Source organism: Coregonus lavaretus, assembly GCF_964263955.1.
Source record: "Coregonus lavaretus genome assembly, chromosome: 12".
Lineage (NCBI taxonomy): Eukaryota > Metazoa > Chordata > Actinopteri > Salmoniformes > Salmonidae > Coregonus > Coregonus lavaretus.
The window spans coordinates 56,734,511-56,756,775 of NC_139999.1; the positions used below are offsets into that span (position 1 = coordinate 56,734,511).

General features: G+C 43.4%; 1 protein-coding gene across 2 annotated transcripts in view; it reads right to left on the bottom strand.

Annotated features, from left to right (window-relative positions):
* Positions 1-22,265, bottom strand: part of mtss1 (MTSS I-BAR domain containing 1) — a 128,905-nt gene that overhangs the window by 13,725 nt on the left and 92,915 nt on the right. For both annotated transcript variants that reach the window (XM_084173739.1, XM_084173738.1), the window contains exons 7-10: positions 11,946-12,103; positions 4,875-4,982; positions 4,548-4,645; positions 2,486-2,582 (exon numbers count right to left, since the gene is read on the bottom strand). In XM_084173739.1, coding sequence (XP_084029865.1) covers positions 2,486-2,582; positions 4,548-4,645; positions 4,875-4,982; positions 11,946-12,103 — 461 coding nt within the window. The remainder of the gene's footprint in view (positions 1-2,485; positions 2,583-4,547; positions 4,646-4,874; positions 4,983-11,945; positions 12,104-22,265) is intronic.

A 22,265-nucleotide genomic window follows, 5' to 3' on the forward strand; every position in this document is an offset into this window, starting at 1 on the left:
TCCGAATGCACTGTCATTGTTAGAATCTTAATATCACAAAACTTTAGAACTGGTGTTACAACCAGTTTTAGGATGGCATGTCATTTTTTGAATGGTTTTCCCCTGCTGGCCCTCCGACAGTAGGGCCTGCCCCCCTCCTTCTCCAGAAAGTTGAAGGTGCCGTGGCCAGTTGATAATCACCCAGATAATTGCCTCGAAACTGAACCTAAACTATACCGAAACTAATTTCACACATAACAATAGATTAAATAAATTAAGCATTGTATGATGGGGGAGAAAGGGTGAGTTGATGAGCGAGGGGAAGCGAACGATGCATAATTATGTAATCACCATTTGTGAATGAAGGGCTATTCTATTGAATTAATCTATTCTAATTATAATTTCAAAACAGTACCCTATATCAGCCCACTCAAGTTTTGGTTAGCCGCTGACACCAAGTAAATGCTGAACGGCTTTCCATATGCGGGAAAGTATCCATATCGGGCAGCAGGTGAACGAGCGTCGGAGAATGTGGTGATGATGCTTGTGGAACCTTACGTTGGCAAGGGGAGAACTGTCACATTTGGAAAATAATTCCTATGGGGAAATAATCCTAACCTTTTCTACTCTATTCTACTCCATAGGTCGGTGTGGATGTTTTACATCAGATGGCACGGTTGTAAGGATGGCTCAGCGAAAGGAGGAACTCGCCGCTGGCCTGTTGCCGTGTTCTACAACATGCTTAACTTGGCTGCTATCAACGCGCACGTGTTGTTCAAGCAGTGCACGAACAACACCATGACCAGGAGAGACTTCATCATGAGTCCTGGCACACGGGCTACGTGAGAGACATATGAGGGCCAAGGCAGCAGCAAAGATTGCACGCGAGCCAAGTTCCCAGCGAGGGGGTGCACTTGGAACAGAACCCCCAATACCGGTTTCAGCTGCAAGCAACTTGTTTGTGGGAAGTGTTGCAAGCAAGTGAAGGTGACCAAAACGTGTCAACTGTTAGGACAAGGGATAACAGCTAAATGAGATTCAACTGATGCCATTGCGTGAAGATGCACAACATACTGTACTGCACGAACGAGGCCACAAATAATGTGTCCGATAACTGACAATAATTGACTACTGTCATATCGACACATTAATTATAATGCCATTATTGCTTTTGTGCTGATTTTCACTATTCACAAGCACACTTGGCGCTTATACTGATTTTTTAGGCAACTGATATTTTCTTTATTTGACCGCGCCTCTTGGTGTTTTGGGTATTTTTTATTTGTTTTGTCGTTATAAAAAGAAGCGGTTACTGTGTTCCAACGTACATGTTTTTTGTTTCATTACACTCCACGAATAACATTTATTTGACACTTGAAATTCTGTGTCTTTAGTGGTTTTTCATTTTTACCATATAGCTTATAGCAACATAAACTAATGAAAATGTTATCCCCAAAAAATGTGTACTCTATTGTTACATAAGACCTGAAAAATGATTATTGTTCCAATAGCATATATGAAATCTATTTATTAGACTGTCAGAACATTGACGTCCAAAAGACGTGTCATTGGCACGAAGGGGGGGGGGGGTCCAACGAGGTCAGGCCTTTCTAGTGTTAAAACATACACATACATGCACCACATCACACAAAACACAGACACCAACACACGAGGTAAAGACCACACACACAAACACACAGTTATGTGGGGGCCATGCTTGGGGGGGGTTTACGCCATGGGGGGGCTATACAGGGGGCCAGTAAGGGGTGAGTTTTCTCACGGTGGTGTCCCTGCGGCTGGCGTGGCTGGCAGAGCGGGCATGGGTGCAGCGGGCACCAGAGCGGACGGAGGCGGTGGGCGAGTTGCTCTCGCTGAGGGAGCGTGCGGTGCCCTCCCAGCCCACAAAGCGTGCCATCGGACTGGGTGAGCGGCACTACCCACGGAAGGGGGACGGGAGGGAATAGAGAGAATGATCTGTTTCAAGAAATGGGAGTTGTAGAGGGTACCGTCTAACATGACTAACTCAGGTAGAGGGAGGGGGCCAGACAGAGCAAGGTCTTTCTTTTAAACTGTTTACTGGGGTTTTCAAATAAGTTTAAAGTTTAGATAGAACAGTAGTCAAGTTAGGAAAGGGCAATACCTTGAATATGAGAATCGATGACTCAATGAACTATGATGCAGTGGACTGAACTAATTTTAACATTTAATTTTTAAACAATACAAAACATACATATACAAACGACAACGTCACACAAACATCAACTACATCACACCTGGCCAGACGCACATGCTCACACCCCCATCTCCAGCGCCCGCATCACTCTCTGCCATAATTTTTCAAATGACTTCCAATCGAGCCCCCTTGGGCAAAAGTGCAGCAATGGGGTGAGATGATGATCGATGCTTTTGAAAAATTCAGCAGCCAAAATAATATTGGGTCTGTCACGCTTCTGCATTGAGCACTTCAGAATGGAGCTGTGAAAGTGTGGACAGTTGTGTGTGTTACCTGTGCTGGTTCCATGGAGGGCGGGCAGAGGTGAATGCCATCCATAGAGGAGGTGATGGAGTCCAGAGAGGGGACGTGCCTCACAGAGTTGTAGTTACTGAGAGAGAGCGAGAGGGGGGGGGGAGACCGTAAATGAATGAAAAAGAGCAGGAAACAAAAGAAAGTGGGAGAGAAAGACAACCAGACATGAAAAACTGCCACCATTTCTTCTGAAACGGAGCCAAGCGACAGTGAGTGAGATAAACTTCTGATCATTTGAATCGGTTTTGGTGCCCTATGTACTGCCCTATTCACGCTCAGACATAAAATAGCCTAGAACACAAAATCCCCTAAGCAAATCACAGCAGACATAAGTCACTTAGCCAACTCAACTGTGGATGTGCACCAAGCCACTACAACTATCTTGAACGAGTCCTGTAGTAGCCCAAGACTTCCATCCCAAATGACACCCTATTCCCTATATCTGGGCTCTCCAACCCTGTTGCTGGAGAGCTACCGTCCTGTAGGTTTTCGCTCCAACCCTAACCTAGCGCACCTGATTCTAATAATTAGCTGGTTGAGCAACTGAATCAGGTTAGTTACAACTGGGGTTGGATTGAAAACCGACAGGACAGTAGCTTTCCATGAACAGGGTTGGAGAGACCTGCCCTACATAGTGCACTACTTTTGCCCACTGGTCAAAAACAGTGCACTATGTAGGTAATAGGGTACCACTTGGGACACATCCTAAATCTAAATGTGTGAATGCACTCATGGATGTTGGTGTACTGGCTATGCTAATAGCTAAAGTAGAAAGCATGTCCTCTTTATTTTAATGGTTTGAATGCATAAATGCTCTGCTAGATCAACACACCGCAGGCTTTGAGCGCTGTAGAAGTTTCGGAAATAACTTCTGACCGCTTAAGTGGAAATTGAGCTTGGTCCAGAGAACACAATGTACTAGAAACTACCGTTCTAAATGACTATCCCATACAGGCTGGCTCGCTACTGTTGCTCTGCGGCAAATGTTTATACGGTTGTTTGATGTTAACTGTACATTATAGAAGTCTAGTCACTTTTGGCCAACCAAATAACGTAGAGAATGTCATAAGCTACATCAATTCCAATAGAATACATATCAACACATTCAAATCCACTGATAATCGTACTTCGTTTCGTTCAGGTGCTTTAGACTACGGTTCGGCTGTGGTGCACTTGGGGATTTGATTTGCCTTGGCTCATTTAAATTTGAGCGCACCTTATGGAGACTTGAGATCTAGGCCTAGTCCTTCTCCCACTGGCCTGCTAACCCTTCTAGCCTGTGTGTATGATGGAGGAAGTCATCCCCTACCTCAACCACCACCTGGGGGACGAGGGTTTTGGCCTGGAAGACCAGTACACTCAACACACACAGGCAAAGGGATACTGACGTGTATTCCCTTCACACACACACACACACACACACACACACACATTACCCTCGCACATACAGTGAGATGCAGCCAGGAACATGTGTGTGTATGTGTGTGTGTGCGCGCACGTGTCTTTGAGCGATTGGATGTGTTCTGTGCATGCTGTGTGTGTGGTGTGTCATCCCAGGCCGTGGATGGTAAAGAGACATGCCGCCACGCATGTTCTTTTTCAGTTCCCTTGGCTCAACTTCACTTGTCCTCTCTGAACTTTACTCGGTTGTCTGCTCTCTTCATCATCCCTCTACAAGGCTGCGTCCCAAATGGCACCCCATTGAACCATGTTATGGGGAGCACACTTCCTTAGCTGGCTCCAGGCAGTGTGATAGCACAGACACACTGAACTTCACTTAGCTGATGCTGCCATTACTATCCCGTTTGATACAGTTCCTCTTCCTGCACCCCCAACCCTTCTTCCCCTCTTCCAACTCTGCTTCTTTGGTGAGCTCTCTAAATGTCAAGATGCCCCCCCCATGCAGTGTCAAAGGCAGCACATTTGGTGTGAATCAGTGTGTATGTGTGTGCCAATATGTCTACCTGAGTACTTTGTGTAGAGTGTGTATGTGAGTGTGGTGTGTGTGTGTTTATGCGTGCGTGTGTGTGGGTTCAGCTACCCGCCGATGCTGCTCTTGCGGGACAGTGTGTTGCTGGGGGAGGCAGGGGGCGTCTGGTAACTATAGCTGTAGTGGGATCCCTTCAGATCCAGGATCACCTGTTGAGAAGTAGGGAGAAAAAAGAGTTTCAATGTAGGAGAATGAGAATATGGATAAGTGGGAGTTTCTAACACTGTGTGTGAGTATGTGGTTAAGTGCATTTGTGAAGGTTTATTGATGTCAGTGTGTGTGTGGCACTAACGAGCGTGTGTGTGTCCATGTTGTTTTTGTGAAAGTATAGACGTCTGTGTCAAGTGTTTGGTTGTGTGTATGAATCATCCATCTAACCTGTTCGCTGGCGGGGGGCAGTTTGCTGGGCTCGGCTGTCAGGGTGCTCAGGTCTTCCAGGATGGTCTGCAGGTGGGTCACCTCACCCAGCATGCAGATCTCATGATCCTGCACACAAACAACCACAGAACCCAGATCAGATCACAGACACACAACCAATCACCAAAAACCAGTCACACCTACCCACAGATCCCAAATCAGTTCACAGACAGACAACCAACAGATAGAAATCGCCCCTAACGACCCATTCCAGGTCAGTTTACCCAATTTCCTCCATCCTTAGGGGATGGAAATACACTACATGACCAAAAGTATGTGGACACCTGCTCGTCGAACATCTCATTCCAAAATCACAGGCATTAATATGGAGTTGCTGCTATAACAGCCTCAATTCTTCTGGGAAGGCTTTCCACTGGATGTTGGAACATCGCTGCGGGGACTTGCTTCCATTCAGCCACAAGAGAATTAGTGAGGTCGTGCACTGATGTTAGGCGATTAGGCCTGGCTCGCAGTCGGCGTTCCAAATCATCCCAAAGGTGTTCGATGGGGTTGAGGACAGGGCTCTGTGTAGGCCAGTCAAGTCCTTCCACACTGATCTCAACAAACCATTACTGTATGGACCTCGCTTTGTGCACAGGGGCATTGTCATGCTGAAACAGGAACAGGAAAACAGGAAAGGGCCTTCCCCAAACTGTTGCCACAAAGTTGGAAGCACAGAATTGTCTAGAATGTCATTTTATGTTATGTTTAAGCGTTAAGATTTCCCTTCACTGGAACTAAGGGGCCTAGCCCCGAACCATAAAAAACAGCCACAGACCATTATTCCTCCTCCACCAAACTTTACAGTTGGCACTATGTATTCGGGCAGGTAGCGTTCTCCTGGCATCCGCCAAAACCCAGATTTGTCCGTCAGACTACTAGATGGTGAAGCGTGATTTATTATCACGCCAGAGAACGCGTTTCCACTGCTCCGAGTCCAATGGCGGCGCGCTTTACACCACTCTAGCCGACGCTTGGCATTGCGCATTGTGCAGCTGCTCGAACCATGGAAACCCATTTCATGAAGCGCCCTACGAACAGTTCTTGTGCTAACGTTGCTTCCAGAGGCAGTTTGGAACTCGGTATGGAGTGTTGCAACCGAGGACAGACGATTTTTACGAGCTATGCACTTCAGCGGTCCCGTTCTGTGAGCTTGTGTGGCCTACCACTTTGCGGCTGAGCCGTTGTTGCTCCTAGACGTTTCCACTTCACAATAACAGCTCATAGTTGACCGGGGCAGCTCTAGCAGGGCAGAAATTTGACGAACTGACTTGTTGGAAAGGTGGCATCCTATGACGGTGCCACGTTGAAAGTCACTGAGATCTTCAATAAGGCCATTCTACTCCCAATGTCTGTCTATGGAGATTGCATGGCTGTGTACTCGATTTTAAACACCTGTCAGCAACGGGTGTGGTCGAAATAGCTGAATCCACTCATTTGAAGTGTCCACATACTTTTGTATATATAGTGTAGATCTGACCCTCAGTGCTATGCAGCAACTTGTACCTCGAGCATTGGAATAGGTAGAAGTACCACAGATCTCAGATCAGGGCCCGTACGTATCAAACATCTCAGAGGAGTGCTGATTTAGGATCAGGTCCCCATGTCCATGTAATTGTATTATTGTGATCGAAATGTTCCTAAATCAGCACTCTGAGATGCTTGATCTACATTCGGCCCCAGTTTCCCAAATCCAAACCTTAAAGTGATGCTCCAGAGGTCTTGTATAATTTCAGCCAGTAGTTTTGAAAGTAGTGCTCATGAGCCAAAACGGGTTCCCAATAATTGTGCACATTTCCTGTGATATGTTCCGAATTGAAAAAAATACAATATGTTACGAATTTGTAAATGCTTAAGATCCTGGAAGGCATCTTTAAGCATTGAGAGGAATTAAAACAGATCTGATCCAGTATGAGTGGTTAGAAGGGACATTTCTACCTAACTCCAAAACACACTACTACACTGCAGGGCTCCTATTGCCTAGTGTTGCATCATAAATAATACTGTCTGCGTCCCAAATGGCACCCTATTCCCTACATAGCGCACTACTTTTGACGAGCGCCGGAGTCGCCTCTTCACTGTTGACGTTGAGACTGGTGTTTTGCAGGTACTATTTAATGAAGCTGCCAGTTGAGGACCTGTGAGGCGTCTGTTTCTCAAACTAGACACTAATGTATTTGTCCTCTTGCTCAGTTGTGCACCAGGGCCTCCCACTCCTCTTTCTATTCTGGTTAGAGCCAGTTTGCGCTGTTCTGTGAAGGGAGTAGTACACAGCGTTGTACGAGATCTTCAGTTTCTTTGCAATTTCTCTCATGGAATAGCCTTCATTTCTCAGAACATGAATAGACTGACAAGTTTCAGAAGAAAGTTATTTGTTTCTGGCCATTTTGAGCCTGTAATCGAACCCACAATTGCTGATGCTCCAGATATTCAACTAGTCTCAAGAAGGCCAGTTTTATTGGTTATTTAATCAGCACAACAGTTTCCAACTGTGCTAACATAATTGCAAAAGGGTTTTCTAATGATCAATTAGCCTTTTAAAATGATAAACTTGGATTAGCAAACACAACGTGCCATTGGAACACAGGGCTGATGGTTGCTGATAATGGGCCTCTGTACACCTATGTAGATATTCCATTAAAAATTAGCTGTTTCCAGCTACAATAGCCATTTACAACATTTATAACATCTACACTATTTCTTATCAATTTGATGTTATTTTAATGGACAAAAAAATTGCTTTTCTTTTGAAAACAAGGACATTTCTAAGTGACCCCTAACTTTTGAACGGTAGTGTATGTATGTATGTATGTATGTATGTATGTATGTATGTATGTATGTATGTATGTATGTATGTATGTATGTATGTATGTATGTATGTATGTATGTATATATATATATATATATATATATATATATATATATATACATACATACATACATACATACAGTGGGGAGAACAAGTATTTGATACACTGCCAATTTTGCAGGTTTTCCTACTTACAAAGCATGTAGAGGTCTGTAATTTTATCATAGGTACACTTCAACTGTGAGAGACAGAATCTAAAACCAAAATCCAGAAAATCACATTGTATGATTTTTAAGTAATTATTTTGCATTTTATTACATGACATAAGTATTTGATCACCTACCAACCAGGAAGAATTCCGGCTCTCACAGACCTGTTCGTTTTTCTTTAAGAAGCCCTCCTGTTCTCCACTCATTACCTGTATTAACTGCACCTGTTTGAACTTGTTACCTGTATAAAAGACACCTATCCACACACTCAATCAAACAGACTCCAACCTCTCCACAATGGCCAAGACCAGAGAGCTGTGTAAGGACATCAGGGATAAAATTGTAGACCTGCACAAGGCTGGGATGGGCTACAGGACAATAGGCAAGCAGCTTGGTGAGAAGGCAACAACTGTTGGCGCAATTATTAGAAAATGGAAGAAGTTCAAGATGACAGTCAATCACCCTCGGTCTGGGGCTCCATGCAAGATCTCACCTCGTGGGGCATCAATGATCATGAGGAAGGTGAAGGATCAGCCCAGAACTACATGGTAGGACCTGGTCAATGACCTGAAGAGAGCTGGGACAACAGTCTCAAAGAAAACCATTAGTAACACACTACGCCGTCATGGATTAAAATCCTGCAGCGCACGCAAGGTCCCCCTGCTCAAGCCAGCGCATGTCCAGGCCCGTCTGAAGTTTGCCAATGACCATCTGGATGATCCAGAGGAGGAATGGGAGAAGGTCATGTGGTCTGATGAGACAAAAATAGAGCTTTTTGGTCTAAACTCCATTCGCCGTGTTTGGAGGAAGAAGAAGGATGAGTACAACCCCAAGAACACCATCCCAACCGTGAAGCATGGAGGTGGAAACATCATTCTTTGGGGATGCTTTTCTGCAAAGGGGACAGGACGACTGCACCGTTTTGAGGGGAGGATGGATGGGGCCATGTATCGCGAGATCTTGGCCAACAACCTCCTTCCCTCAGTAACAGCATTGAAGATGGGTCGTGGCTGGATCTTCCAGCATGACAACGACCCGAAACACACAGCCAGGGCAACTAAGGAGTGGCTCCGTAAGAAGCATCTCAAGGTCCTGGAGTGGCCTAGCCAGTCTCCAGACCTGAACCCAATAGAAAATCTTTGGAGGGAGCTGAATGTCCGTATTGCCCAGCGACAGCCCCGAAACCTGAAGGATCTGGAGAATGTTTGTATGGAGGAGTGGGCCAAAATCCCTGCTGCAGTGTGTGCAAACCTGGTCAAGACCTACAGGAAACGTATGATCTCTGTAATTGCAAACAAAGGTTTCTGTACCAAATATTAAGTTATGCTTTTCTGATGTATCAAATACTTATGTCCTGCAATAAAATGCAAATCAATTACTTAAAAATCATACAATGTGATTTTCTGGATTTTTGTTTTAGATTCCGTCTCTCACAGTTGAAGTGTACCTATGATAAAAATTACAGACCTCTACATGCTTTGTAAGTAGGAAAACCTGCAAAATCGGCAGTGTATCAAATACTTGTTCTCCCCACTGTATATATATATATATATATATATATATATATATATATATATATATATATATATATATATATATATATATATATATATATTCAGTCAATAAAAAAACAAGTGCCATTTAAAATTAAATTACTTAAACCGTAATATCAGCTGGTTATATTATATCGTGGAACACAATCTAGTAACCTAGCCTATGGCTGTGCAATGGCATAGCCTTGTTTTGTTAATTTAGCAGACAAGTCCCTCTTATTTCCAGAGCCCTTATCACAGTGCTATTTTATAGTAAAAAACATGATGTAAAAGATCAGAACAAAATAAAACAATAGTGTGAAGTGATGCGCATCTCTCGTCTAGAACAGTTATTCTCAGGGATCATTTGAAATGGGACTCAATTTGGCGAGTTGAAATACTTTTTCAGGGTTACAAACCAAAATCTGTCTTCTTTTCGATATACAGATGTTCAACTTTTTTATTTTGCCTGTTCTTTGGAATTTTCTAAATGTATTAACAATTCCACATTGAACACTGCATGGGGATGAATTGCGGCTATCTTTTTTGTATATCTTCAGTGTGGAACCTGTCCATGTTTAGGGGGATTATAGCCTAGGCCAGGGGTCTCCAACCTTTTATAGCATGAGAGCTACTTTTAAAAAATGAAACGTTGCGAGCTACACTTTTTTTTGTTGCTTTCAAATAGGAACATTCTTCTCTTCTCCCCTGCAACTCTTCCCCAGGTCCTTAGTGTACAAGAGAATGTAGTGCACTATGTTTGCTGTCAATTTACCTGGTAAAATAATGGTTAATAAAATAACTCTAAGGGGGCCCTATAAAATCTGGGATATTGTTCCCAATTATGTGTTATATTTTCCCAAATTATGTTTTCTCAGTTTTATTTTTTATTTTTATTTATTTTTTTCTCAAAATTATACTTGTTCACAGAGAAACAACATAATTGGATGTTCTGAGTCCATGTCAATGCATCTGAAGAAAAAAAATTTTTTAGGTCTGGAAGAAAACGAACACATTAAGACTTTTTGTGTAATTCTCCTTTAATTGTGCATATGGCACTTTAAAGATGGACTATGTAGAAATCGCTCCTCCATTTCCTGGTTGCTAAAATTCAAAATAGTCCACCTATTTTCAATTTATTTGACAAAACAAGTATAGTGTAGAGAATCATTGTACCATCTAAACCACTGTGAAATATATTTTCCATACAAAAAATATTGTATTTTCAGCTGTTTGAAGCTGGTGTACAAAACTAGAGCACATAGAACAGATCTACTGCTGCTTAGACTTGCCTTCAATGAGAACGACATATCTACAATAAACTCACATTTCTATGTGAATGTTGTCGGGTTGCCCAAAAAGTTACAAATTGCAGCTTTAATTATGCATTTAGCGAGTGAGAAATGTGTTTTCTAACTGGGCCGGTCTAGTGATGGTTTTTTACTGCTGCTACTCATTTCATGGCAAAGTTTGCCAATAACAAATTATTCATGATATACTTCTGCAAGGTCAGCCATCTTTGCAGTTAACATTTAAATTAGAAGGTTTTGGGGAAAGTATTTCTGTCAACTCACAACACTTATCAAATCAACTGGCTACACACGGAGTGATGGACAAATGCGCAGACGGGAGCAATATTGCTGGAAATTAATTGGCAGATATTGTGTTAGGTTTGGCTTTTTAAGCCAATAGCGGCTAACAGGGGTGTGATAATGTCAATGTTGCGTTGATTAGATTGTAGCTGGGAGCATGCGGTGTTTGATATGACAGTTTTGCGGTGGAAAACGTGAAAATTGCATGTACTTTCAGAATTGTTTGGTGAGTTACTCATAGGATGGGCTGCGAGCTACTGGTAGCTAGCGATCGACCTGTCGGAGACCCATGGGCCTAGGCTAACCAATTCTAAATGGCACTAGCAGTTGGTAGAGCATGGCGCTAAAGAGAGCGTAAGAGCGTCTGCTAAAATGACAAAAAATCGCAAAGTAGGGTTGCCACTAGTTACCACAGCCACAAACCCTGCCTATTTCTATAATTTATCTTCTTAAAATGAGTTTTTAAACCTAACCCTTAACCATAAAAAGACCAAATAGGAAAATGTAAACAAAAACACAATTTTAATATAGTCCATTTTGACTCTGTGGCTGTGGTAACAAGTGACAACCGCAAAGTAGCCTAAGCAGAAAATAGACAGGGCACAATTATTCCAAAACTGCAGCTAGTTGTTGGAACACACTATTTCCCTACTTCAGTCAAGCAGCCCATTTGAATTGTGATAAAACTGTCGTCATTTGGCAAAGAATTTAGCTTGTGTATCCCATCAGTTAAGATACGTTTTTATAGGCATTTCTTTCTGTAGGCCTAACGGGAGCTTGTGTGCGCACTCAGCACGCGTGTGTAGAGGGAGCGGTCCAAAAGCAATTGATTGAGCGAGACACAGAGGCGAAAGGGAATTTAGGGAGAAGAACTGTGTGATGCTACTCACCAGCACGGGTTTGAGCATGCTGACAAAGGAGCAGTAGCGGCCCCTCTCCTCGATGAGCGCCCGGCACGCGGCCCTCTTCTCAGTCTCCTCCAGCACAGCATAGCGCACGTTCACGTCCTGCAGGGCGCTGTCCAGCTGCCCGCGCACCTCGTCCTTCCCTGGGGAAGCACAGGGGGGAAACCAAAGATGTCAGGCAAAGCAGAGGGGCTACAAGACAGGCACACAAAGCCAGCGGGCTGCAATAGCAAGTCAACGAAATCCAGGATAGAAAAAGATGCCCATGACCAAAACACGTTGGTTGGTTGGCCAATCTATCCTCACAATATATTGAATAACATACAAATATTTTGAGACAAACTTTACTTCTCTTAGTATCCCTTTCCCCCAAACCTTAAGGAAAATTCAGACCACGATTGAGGAACTGTAAAAATGCACAGCTTGATATAGGCTAGCCATAGAGCAGAGTTCTTGCTATTACATAATTTACCCACCAGATGGCAGTAAAACCTTGATATTTCCCAGTGGGGGTGGAGCATCTACATAAGGTCGGTTACAGCCTCCTCTCCTCCTCAGCTGTTGTGTCAGTGTGCTCTCTGGGGAGACGCATGCTGCAGGCCTGTCAAGAGGTGGTGGTGGACGCTGGTATTTGGGTTCACGTATTTGGGTTCACTGGGCCAGAGTGAAGGTCAACAGCGTGCAACATGAAGGCTGTATGTGTGTGCGTTGAAGAATGCTGTGCGTGTGATATGCAGGGGCCTTTAAAACGACAAGAGAGGGGGGTGTGTGCCTGCCTACTCACCTCAGTCCAGCTGCCATAGAAAGAGGTTTCCACATAGTTGGCTGACACACACACACACACACACACACACACACACACACACACACCTTAATACCTCACAAACACACCTTCCAAATGCATGCATGCACTTACCAATTACATAACACACACATCTACACATTATAACACACACTCACACACAATTCGCTAACTGAATCCATTACAGAAGTTTCTTCCAAAGTTCAGAAGGAGATTTCAAAGCTGTTGGAAAGAGGGACCAACAGGGCCCTCAATAAAAGCCTTATGAAAGAGATGGGAGGTTTTCACAAGTAGGGCTGGCACAATTATCGTATAACCGTGTAACTGACCGTTACGGATGAAGACAGTCATGAAAATAAATTTCCTTCATAACCATTAAAAAATATATTTTTATTTATTTATTTGATTTTTGGAACGAACAGCTGACTGAAGACGGGATTGCCGGGCATTCAAGTCCGTTTCTGCGGTAACATGGACTTAACAACGTGATGAAACTTTGTTGTTCCTTGCTGAAAAATTAAAGGTGTTACCTAGGCAACACCTCCCACAATGCAGCAGCAGCACACAGAAATAGAATGAATAGGCCTTTACGGTAGAATGGCCAGACGGAAGCCACTCCTCAGTAAAAGGCACATGACAGCCCGCTTGGAGTTTGCCAAAAGGCACCTAAAGGACTCTGACCTTGAGAAACTAGATTCTCTGGTCTGATGAAACCAAGATTGAAAATCGCAGTATCGAATCGCAATACATATAGAATCGTGAGAATCGCAATACATATCGTATCGGCACCTAAGTATCGTGATAATATTGTATCTTGAGGTCCTTGGCAATTCCTAGCCCTAGACGAAACCCAGGTTCTGATATGATTTAAGACCTTGTTTACCGAGCTAAAGGCCCTTCGGCCCAACCAGTTGACATGTGAGGAGAGTGTTGGCCATCACATGACGGACTGCTTCTGAGGAAAGGAAGAAAAAAGACTTCTCTCCCCCTCTCTCCTCTTTCTAGCCACGCCATCCAACACACAAGGTCGTCTGAATATCTCCCGTTTCTCTTTCATTCAAATAAGAAACAGCCAGTGTTAGGATGGAGAGACCTGGTCCTATTCCCTATATACAGAAGTGCACTACTTTTGACCAGAGCACTACGGGCCCTACATAGGGAATAGGGTGCCATTTGAGACGCACACATGGGCTATTCCGAGCTTTTGAAAATATTCCTCTGATGCAGTAAAAATACACTGGGACCGTGTTTTTCCAACATTCCACTGTGTAGAGGCAAACACGGCAGCTGGGTGCAGGAGGCCGGGGCAGGATCCGTGCGTGCGCGAGCTCACACACACACACACACACACACACACCATGGGATGCTCAGCTGACATTTATTCCCTTCACACACATTCCCCACTTATACATATAACCCCTGTCTTTCTGGAGGACATGATCCTTAGCAGAAGTATGATGGTACCACGCATAGCCTATACACTGCATATCAACTCCTTTGGGAGATGGAATTCTGGAAAACCTTGGAATTTTGGGGAAGCAACCAGAATTTTGCAAAGATTAGCAAACCTCTCCATTATGATTGTGTAGCAGCACATCCATGGACTAGCATCCAGTACAGTATTCTTCCAGCCAGCCTGTCACAGCAAAAGGCTCTTCTCAATGGGAGCTCCCTGTTGACTGGCAAGAGAATGGTTCTCTAGATTCTTTATAAACCCTATGATTAACTTTCTGAATGACAGAGAGAATGGGGTGCAGTCTCATTCATCAGCTGACAACAACAAACATTTATCTTGGTGACTGACGTTCGGATTTAGGGCGTGCTGCATTTTGGGGGGGTTTTCGTGTCTACGTCCCAAATGGCAACCTATTCCCAACTTGGTGCACTACTTTTGACGAGTCCTATGGGTCCTGGTTAAAAGCAGTGCACAATTATATGGAATAGGGTGTCATTTGGGGAGGGGGGGGGGGTCCTTATCGGAGAGCCGTGAAGGTAAATCAGGGTTAGGTGCTGGGATGGATCGCATTCTCCAGAGTAGAGATCCAGCCAGCCGCCCATGTTTATTTAAGGCTGGGTCTTGTGTTGGGGATGTGAGGGATGAGAAAAGGGGATGGGAGGGAGAAAGATGGGGAGGGGAAGAGAGGTGAGAGAGACAGAGAGGGCAAATGGTGGAAATAGAGAGAGGTGGAAAAGAGAGTAGATCTAAGTCCCAGAGAGTGGTGCTCAAAACAGTGCACCTGGGATAATGCCGTCCTGATCCGAAGTCTATATCAATGTTGTTCCTAAAATGCTTGGTCTTTGTGAGAACTTGGGAGCGTACTCACATTTTCAATCCATCTCGTCAGCTGTGATGTAAGTTTACAATATCTACTCTTGCATGATGTTTCAGTGAATAATGTACCATGAAAACATAGGCTTTTTTCGAAAATTGTAGAGTGCCATATTAACAGCTGGAGTGTGATTGTACTCGCATGGGGACTTTCAGGAGTATGTTTGTGACAGGTCTGCAAACATAACTGGAACAAATGTTACATTAACACGCTTCTATTTAAACCAATATATTTCCATGAACACTTTACACTCGTACCCGTATACTGGTTGAAAATGGCAGATTTGGCCACTGATAAGTGCCTAAATTGGAACCCAGTAACATGCTATAAATGGTGTCAGAGCTCAGCTTCTCTTCACAGAGCTGTATGGATTTCGACTGACAGCCGTTCTGAACTTGAGCACTGCACACAACAAGAAGTTGCCCCCATCCCTCCAGCTAATTGGGCAACTTTTGCAAATGTTTTGTTGTCAGAGTGAGGGAAATGCTGTAAATGAAGATGACTCAATTAATACCGCTTTGATGTCATACAACCAAGCCAGACCCCACAAATGTGTCCAAATGTGCACTTCACATTTCCAAATCATAAAACTCATGTTATATAGTGTCAACGTTTATGATCACCATGTTTGATGTACAGTTACAAGATGACATGTCGTCATACCCTGGGTTGTTCTGAACAGAAATAGCCTACGTTTTGCCTCAATGCACTCAACTCCTTTCTATGCGCATCAAAATTACGATTTGTTTCTCTGAATTGCCTTGTGAAAGCCTAACACAGTAAGATCGTATTTTAGAACTTAGCTAGCCTTGCTGGCAATAGAACAAGCTTTCAAATTATGCCCACCTGACCCAGATTGCAATTTATAAATGGGCCGTTTTTCGATTGCACAAGAAGTATATGGCGGTGATGCAGAGTTAAGTCCCAAACAAAACAACTACAAGTGTACTTGCTCTAGTTCCTCAATGGCACCGCTAGGAGTGCTCAAAATAGCACCTTATAGTTGAAGACTACTTTCCATCATAAAAGTGCATTTAAATGACTTAGGAACTGTGGACTTTGGAGAGGTGTGTGGCCACTTGGAGACACCAGTTAGTCCTCTCACCCAAACCATTGTCATTTTTTTGTCTTATGTTGCACCTACCCCACATTCTCCAGGATTATTCTTATCATGTTACTGAATGTATCCAGAGATTTTTCAGATTTCGTTAACAAATGAGGCGAAAAGTACAGTAAATGCACATAAAATCAACAGTGTAATGAAAAAGAATTTTTTTTAAATAACAAACAATTAAAGAGCAGCAGTAAAATAAAATAACAGTAGGGAGGCTATATACAGGGGGCACCGGTACAGAGTCAATGTGCGGGGGCACCGGTTAGTCGAGGTAATTGAGGTAATATGCAAATAGTCCTGGTAGCCATGATTAGCTGTTCAGGAGTCTTATGGCTTGGGGGTAAGAAGCTGTTAAGAAGCCTTTTGGACCTAGACTTGGCACTCCGGTACCGCTTACCGTGCGGTAGCAGAGAGAACAGTCTATGACTAGGGTGGCTGGAGTCTTTGAGTTGCAGCTCATATAAGGAAATCAGTGAATTTAAATAAATTAATTAGGCCCTAATCTATGGATTTCACACGACTGGGAATACAGATATGCATCTGTTGGTCACAGATACACTACATGACCAAAAGTATGTGGACACCTGCTCGTCAAACATCTCATTCCAAAATCATGGGCATTAACATGGACTTGGTCCCCCCCACCTTTGTTGCTATAACAGCCTCAACTCTTCTGGGAAGGCTTTCTACTAGATGTTGGAACATTGCTGTGGGGACGTGCTTCCATTGAGCCACAAGAGAATTAGTGAGGCCGGGCACTGATGTTGGGCGATTAGGCCTGGCCCGCAGTCAGCGTTCCAATTCCTCCCAAAGGTGTACAATGGGGTTGAGGTCAGGGCTCTGTGCAGGCCAGTCAAGTTCTTCCACACTGATCTCAACAAACCATTTCCGTATGAACCTCGCTTTGTTCACGGGGGCATTGTCATGCTGAAACAGGAAAGGGCCTTCCCCAAAACTTTTGCCACAAAGTTGGAAGCATAGAATCGTCTAAATTGTCATTGTATGCTGTAGAGTTCAGATTTCCCTTCACTGGAACTAAGGGGCCTAGCCCGAACCATGAAAAACAGCCTCAGACCATTATTCCTCTTCCACCAAACTTTACAGTTGGCACTATGCATTCAAGCAGGTAGCGTTCTCCTGGCATCCACCAAACCCAGATTTGTCCGCCGTACTGCCAGACAGTGAAGCGTGATCAATCACTCCAGAGAACGCGTTTCCACTGCTCCAGAGTCCAAAGGCGGCAAGCTTTACACCACTCCAGCCGACGCTTGGCATTGCGCATGGTGATCTTAGGCTTGTGTGCGGCTGCTCGGCTATGGAAAGCAATTTATGAAGTTCTTGTGCTGACGTTGCTTGCAGACGCAGTTTGTAACTCGGTAGTGAGTGTTGCAACCGAGGACATACAATTTTTATGCGCTACAGCACTCGGCGGTCCTGTTCTGTGAGCTTGTGTGGCCTACCACTTCGCAGCTGAGCTGTTGTTGCTCCTAGACATTTCCACTTAACAATAACAGCACTTACTGTTGACCGGGGCAGCTCGCTCGCTTTAGCAAGGCAGAAATTTGACTGAGTTGTTGGAAAGGTGGCATCCTATGTCTGTGCCACGTTGAAAGTCTCTGAGCTCTTTAGTACGGCCAATGTTTGTCTATGGAGATTGCACGGCTGTGTGCTCGATATTATACACCGGTGAGCAAAGTGTGTGGCTGAAATAGCCAAATCCACTAATTTGCATACAGTATATATATAGTTTACCTTAAAAAAATAAAATAGGGGCGTGGATCAGAAAACCAGTCAGTATCTGGTGTGACCAACATTTGCCTCATGAAGCGCAACATCTCCTTTGCATAGAGTTGATCAGGCTGTTGATTGTGACCTGTGGAATGTTGTCCCACTCCTCTTCAATGGCTGTGCGAAGTTGCTGGATATTGGAGGGAACTGGAACACGCTGTCCTACACGTCGATCCAGAGCATCCCAAATATGCTCAATGGGTGACATGTCTGGTGAATATGCAGGCCATGGAAGAACTGCACATTTTCCACTTCCAAAAAATGTGTACAGATTCTTGCGACATGGGGCCGTGCATTATCATGCTGAAAAATGAAGTGATGGCGGCGGATGAATGGCACGACAATGGGCCTTAGGACCTCGTCCCGGTATCTCTATGCATAAAATGCAATTGTGTTTGTTGTCCGTAGCTTATGCCTGCCCATACCATAACCCCACCGCCACCGGGCACTCTGTTAACAACTTTGACATCAGCAAACCCACACGACGCCACACACGTAGTCTGCGGTTGTGAGGCCGGTTGGACGTACTGCCAAATTCTCTAAAATGACGTCTCTGGTGACAGCTCTGGTGGATATTCCTGCAGTCAGCATGCCAATTGCACACTCTCTCAAAACTTGAGATAAATAAGCTTTTTGTCCCGTATGGGATCTTTTATTTCAGCTCATGAAACATGGGACCAACACTTTACATGTTGAGTTTATATTTTTGTTCAGTGTAGTTCTTTCCTTCAGTGTAAAACACTGTTCACAATAACAATCATAAAGGGTGTAAAACCCACTATTTACCATTTTTGTCAGAGCGATTCGTGAGAGGGTGGAAGAATGACATCAAGGGGACAAACTTTTTACACGAGCAGAGGCACTTAGGTGCCCTTGATGGTTGAACCTGTTTGGCCATTTTAAATCTGATAAGCAACTCCTCCTGGGCCATTTGTGACAATTTCCCCATGTTGAGTGAGTGAGTCACAGCCAAATAAACCTGGGTTGTGTTCAGTAGGCACGAAACGGAATAACAAGGTTTGAAACGGGGAGATACTATGTGAACTTGTCCAATAAGAAACACTTTCATTATCCGCTGCAAACCGTTTTTATAACTTTTAAAGGGTGCCAGGCATCAGTTGACCTAGTAATCCCTGCAGCCTGACTGGCAGTGGGCAGAAGTCTGGTTCTGATCTACAGCTGGTGCCCTGTGGCAGGGACTGGTTCTGGGGCAGGGAGTCAGACATGCTGAATGGGAGTAGAGCATAGTGGAACTGTAGGTAGAGGTAGCCTCAAACCATGGGCCATACTCCTTTCCCCTTAAATGCTGACCACACAAATGTACACATAGATGTTATTTAATAATTTCATCCAAACGGCTTGCGCGCATCAACGAGCATCTGCGTTGCCAGGCGCTAAAATAGAACTTGGTTCTATTTTTGATGCTTGACGCGCTGCAAGTCCCGCCTCTTCCAACTCCTCATTGGTTTTTAGGAGCAAATACCCACATGGGTGATTGAAAGATGAACTGAGGTCCACACTCCAGCAGTTGGTGGTGGTAATGCACCTTAAAGTTGGTTGCCAACCGCCATATAAAGTCCAAAGAAGAAGACTGAAGGAGGAGAGATTACTAGAAACTAACTAGGTTTACTCTTTTTATCGGTGGATTAATTGTCAGAGTAGAGGACCTTGTGCATTTCAGGTAAAATAACAACCCAATGTTTATATCCCAGGACAAATTAGCTAGCAACAGCAAGCTAGCTAGCTAAATTGCCAAGAATGTTTCATGCGTTTCGACCTGTCCCCAAATTAATAATATAGTTGGTTCCGAGTTCGTTTTGATATTTCAACCTTCATGTCCTGATCACGTCTGGTGTGGGTGGAAAAAGAAAAATCAACAAGTGTGCCCGGTCTAGTCAGCATGTTATACTTGTTTGGAGTGAGGGATAGGGAAATCTGGGAACCTCAGGAAAGTCTCAACTAGGGCTGTTACGGTGACCATATTACTGCCACATCGGCGGGAACGAGTCATGACCACAGTCAAATTCCAGGTGACCGTTTAGTCACGGTAACTAGGCTTCTCCAAAACTGCGCTCTGATACTGCTGAGTAGCCTACCAAACTTGCCAACTGCCAGTCGCTAATGCCTGGTACTCCGCAATCTATTGTCCCTCTAATCACTCTGACACCAATGCAAATGCAATCGGAAATTAAATCAAACACTTCATGAGAGCCCATGAGTTCATGTTGCACAACATTTTTAGAGGCTATGCAATTTCATGAGAAAACAGAGTTTTGATGGCCTCACTTAAAAAGAGGAGGTTCCCATCAGCTTTCTATAGGCTAGGCCTACTACATTTATTTCGTAACTTTCCTAATATTAAGCACATTGCTTCGCTTTACAACAGGGGTATAGCCTACCTAGCTGGCATGAAAATGAACCGCGGGAAAAGCATCCTCCATTCGCTATTTAAGTGCATAGATTACATGTATTTTTTTCCCATGCCCCTATTCCGACAGGTGCATGATAATGATCCATTCTAAATCAAAACTAATTTCACACATACTGTATATTGTTCAGTATATGTAAAGACAAGATTAAATTAAGAATAGTTTGATGGGTGACAATTTCACTTGTGAATGATGTATTATCACTCGTGAATTACTTCTTCAAATCATAGTCGCACACATCGTGTAGCCTAGCCCATAGGCCTATATGTTTTGATAAGGTTTGTATCACAAATAAAGTGGCCAAACTTCAAACGTAGCCTATAGGCCTAGGACTCCGTGGAACACGGTTAAAGAGCACATAGCCTACAGAGCCTAGTGAAACGTGTTCTTACAAGCCCACTCATTGCGCAATCGCATGTGAAAACAGAGTTTAAAAGAGGATCCCAGCTTTCTCGTGCTGCTATAATTATTGCTCAATTCTTAAAATTAAGCACATCAATCCGCTTTACAACCTGGCATACATAGGCGGCGCGTGAGTTTCAAGTTTGAGGAAGCTAATTCTCACCATAAAAATGCTGCACCTATATAATAAAGCATTCCATGCATCATTGCATTTGCAGACATATGTAAGATAGCCTACTATTCGTAATATGATGAGTAGATTGGTCATAATTTAGGCTAATAATAACTAAAATGACTGTTCGCAAAAACAAACTGTTCAATGCATGGCTGAGTGCATTATAGCGCAGAGTAGGCCTAGGCTATATCAGATACGTTTCTTCTTTCTTTGCATGGGAAAAATATGGCCTTTTATAAACACATTTCATGCAATTCTACTACACTTTATATGACTGGAGACATTAGCAGAATCTTTTTTAATACGATAAATTACAGGGTAGCCTACTCTGACACAGAAACAGACCAATAAAAACGACGTTGTCCATATAATAGGCCTACGGCAAGGGGAGACAAATAGAATATCACATCAATCTAAACTGGAGGATGAAATTGTCAAAAAACTAACTTTTAAGTAGCACTGACCCAACAATGATAAATAGTGAATAGCCGCAGTGCGTACTCACCGGGGATATTGCTGATGCTCTCCGCTGGCACCAATAAGATAGGCTATACTGCAGTTCGCTCAATTAAATTGAGAATTTTGATAACAAAAAAACAGGACTAGTCTCTTTTCATTGTCTTCTATTTGCAGCAATAACCATTCACTTTCCAAAATATGTTTTCCAGCTATCGAATTTTGAAATATTGCGATATATCTGGCTTGGCCTCTACTTTTTACAGACAGTCGCAACTCAACAATAATCTGCCCAAATGACGTACGCTGCCTTTCCTTCCGACTGTAGGCAATATGATTTAAAAATATCCACAACTTATTTTTTTAAAAGAAGCTAATGATTCTCTGTGGCCAAATCATGCTTTAGTAGCCTATTTTGAATTATTTTATTTATTTCTGTATAGACATGAGTAGGCTAATTAGGCTATATAATTTTGGGAATTTAGTTCAATTTACTTTAGGAAAAGCTTTGCTTCCCCTTATGGACACGCTGCCTATGATTTAATGTTAAAAACGTAACTGCACTTAACTCCATTCACTATTCGAGTGCAGGTTATGGATTACGTATTTTTTGTGGGCCATTCTAAATAAAAAATTATTCCACCCATAGGCTATATGTAAAGACCAGATTCAATTAAGAATAGTCTGATGGGTGAGAATATTATCAAGTGCTTGTCAAATTGTGAATGAGAGACTGATGAAGTGTGTGCAGCCTGCACAAGAAACAGCAGAGCTCATGCCTTTCATGCAACTTTTTTCAAATCATCATT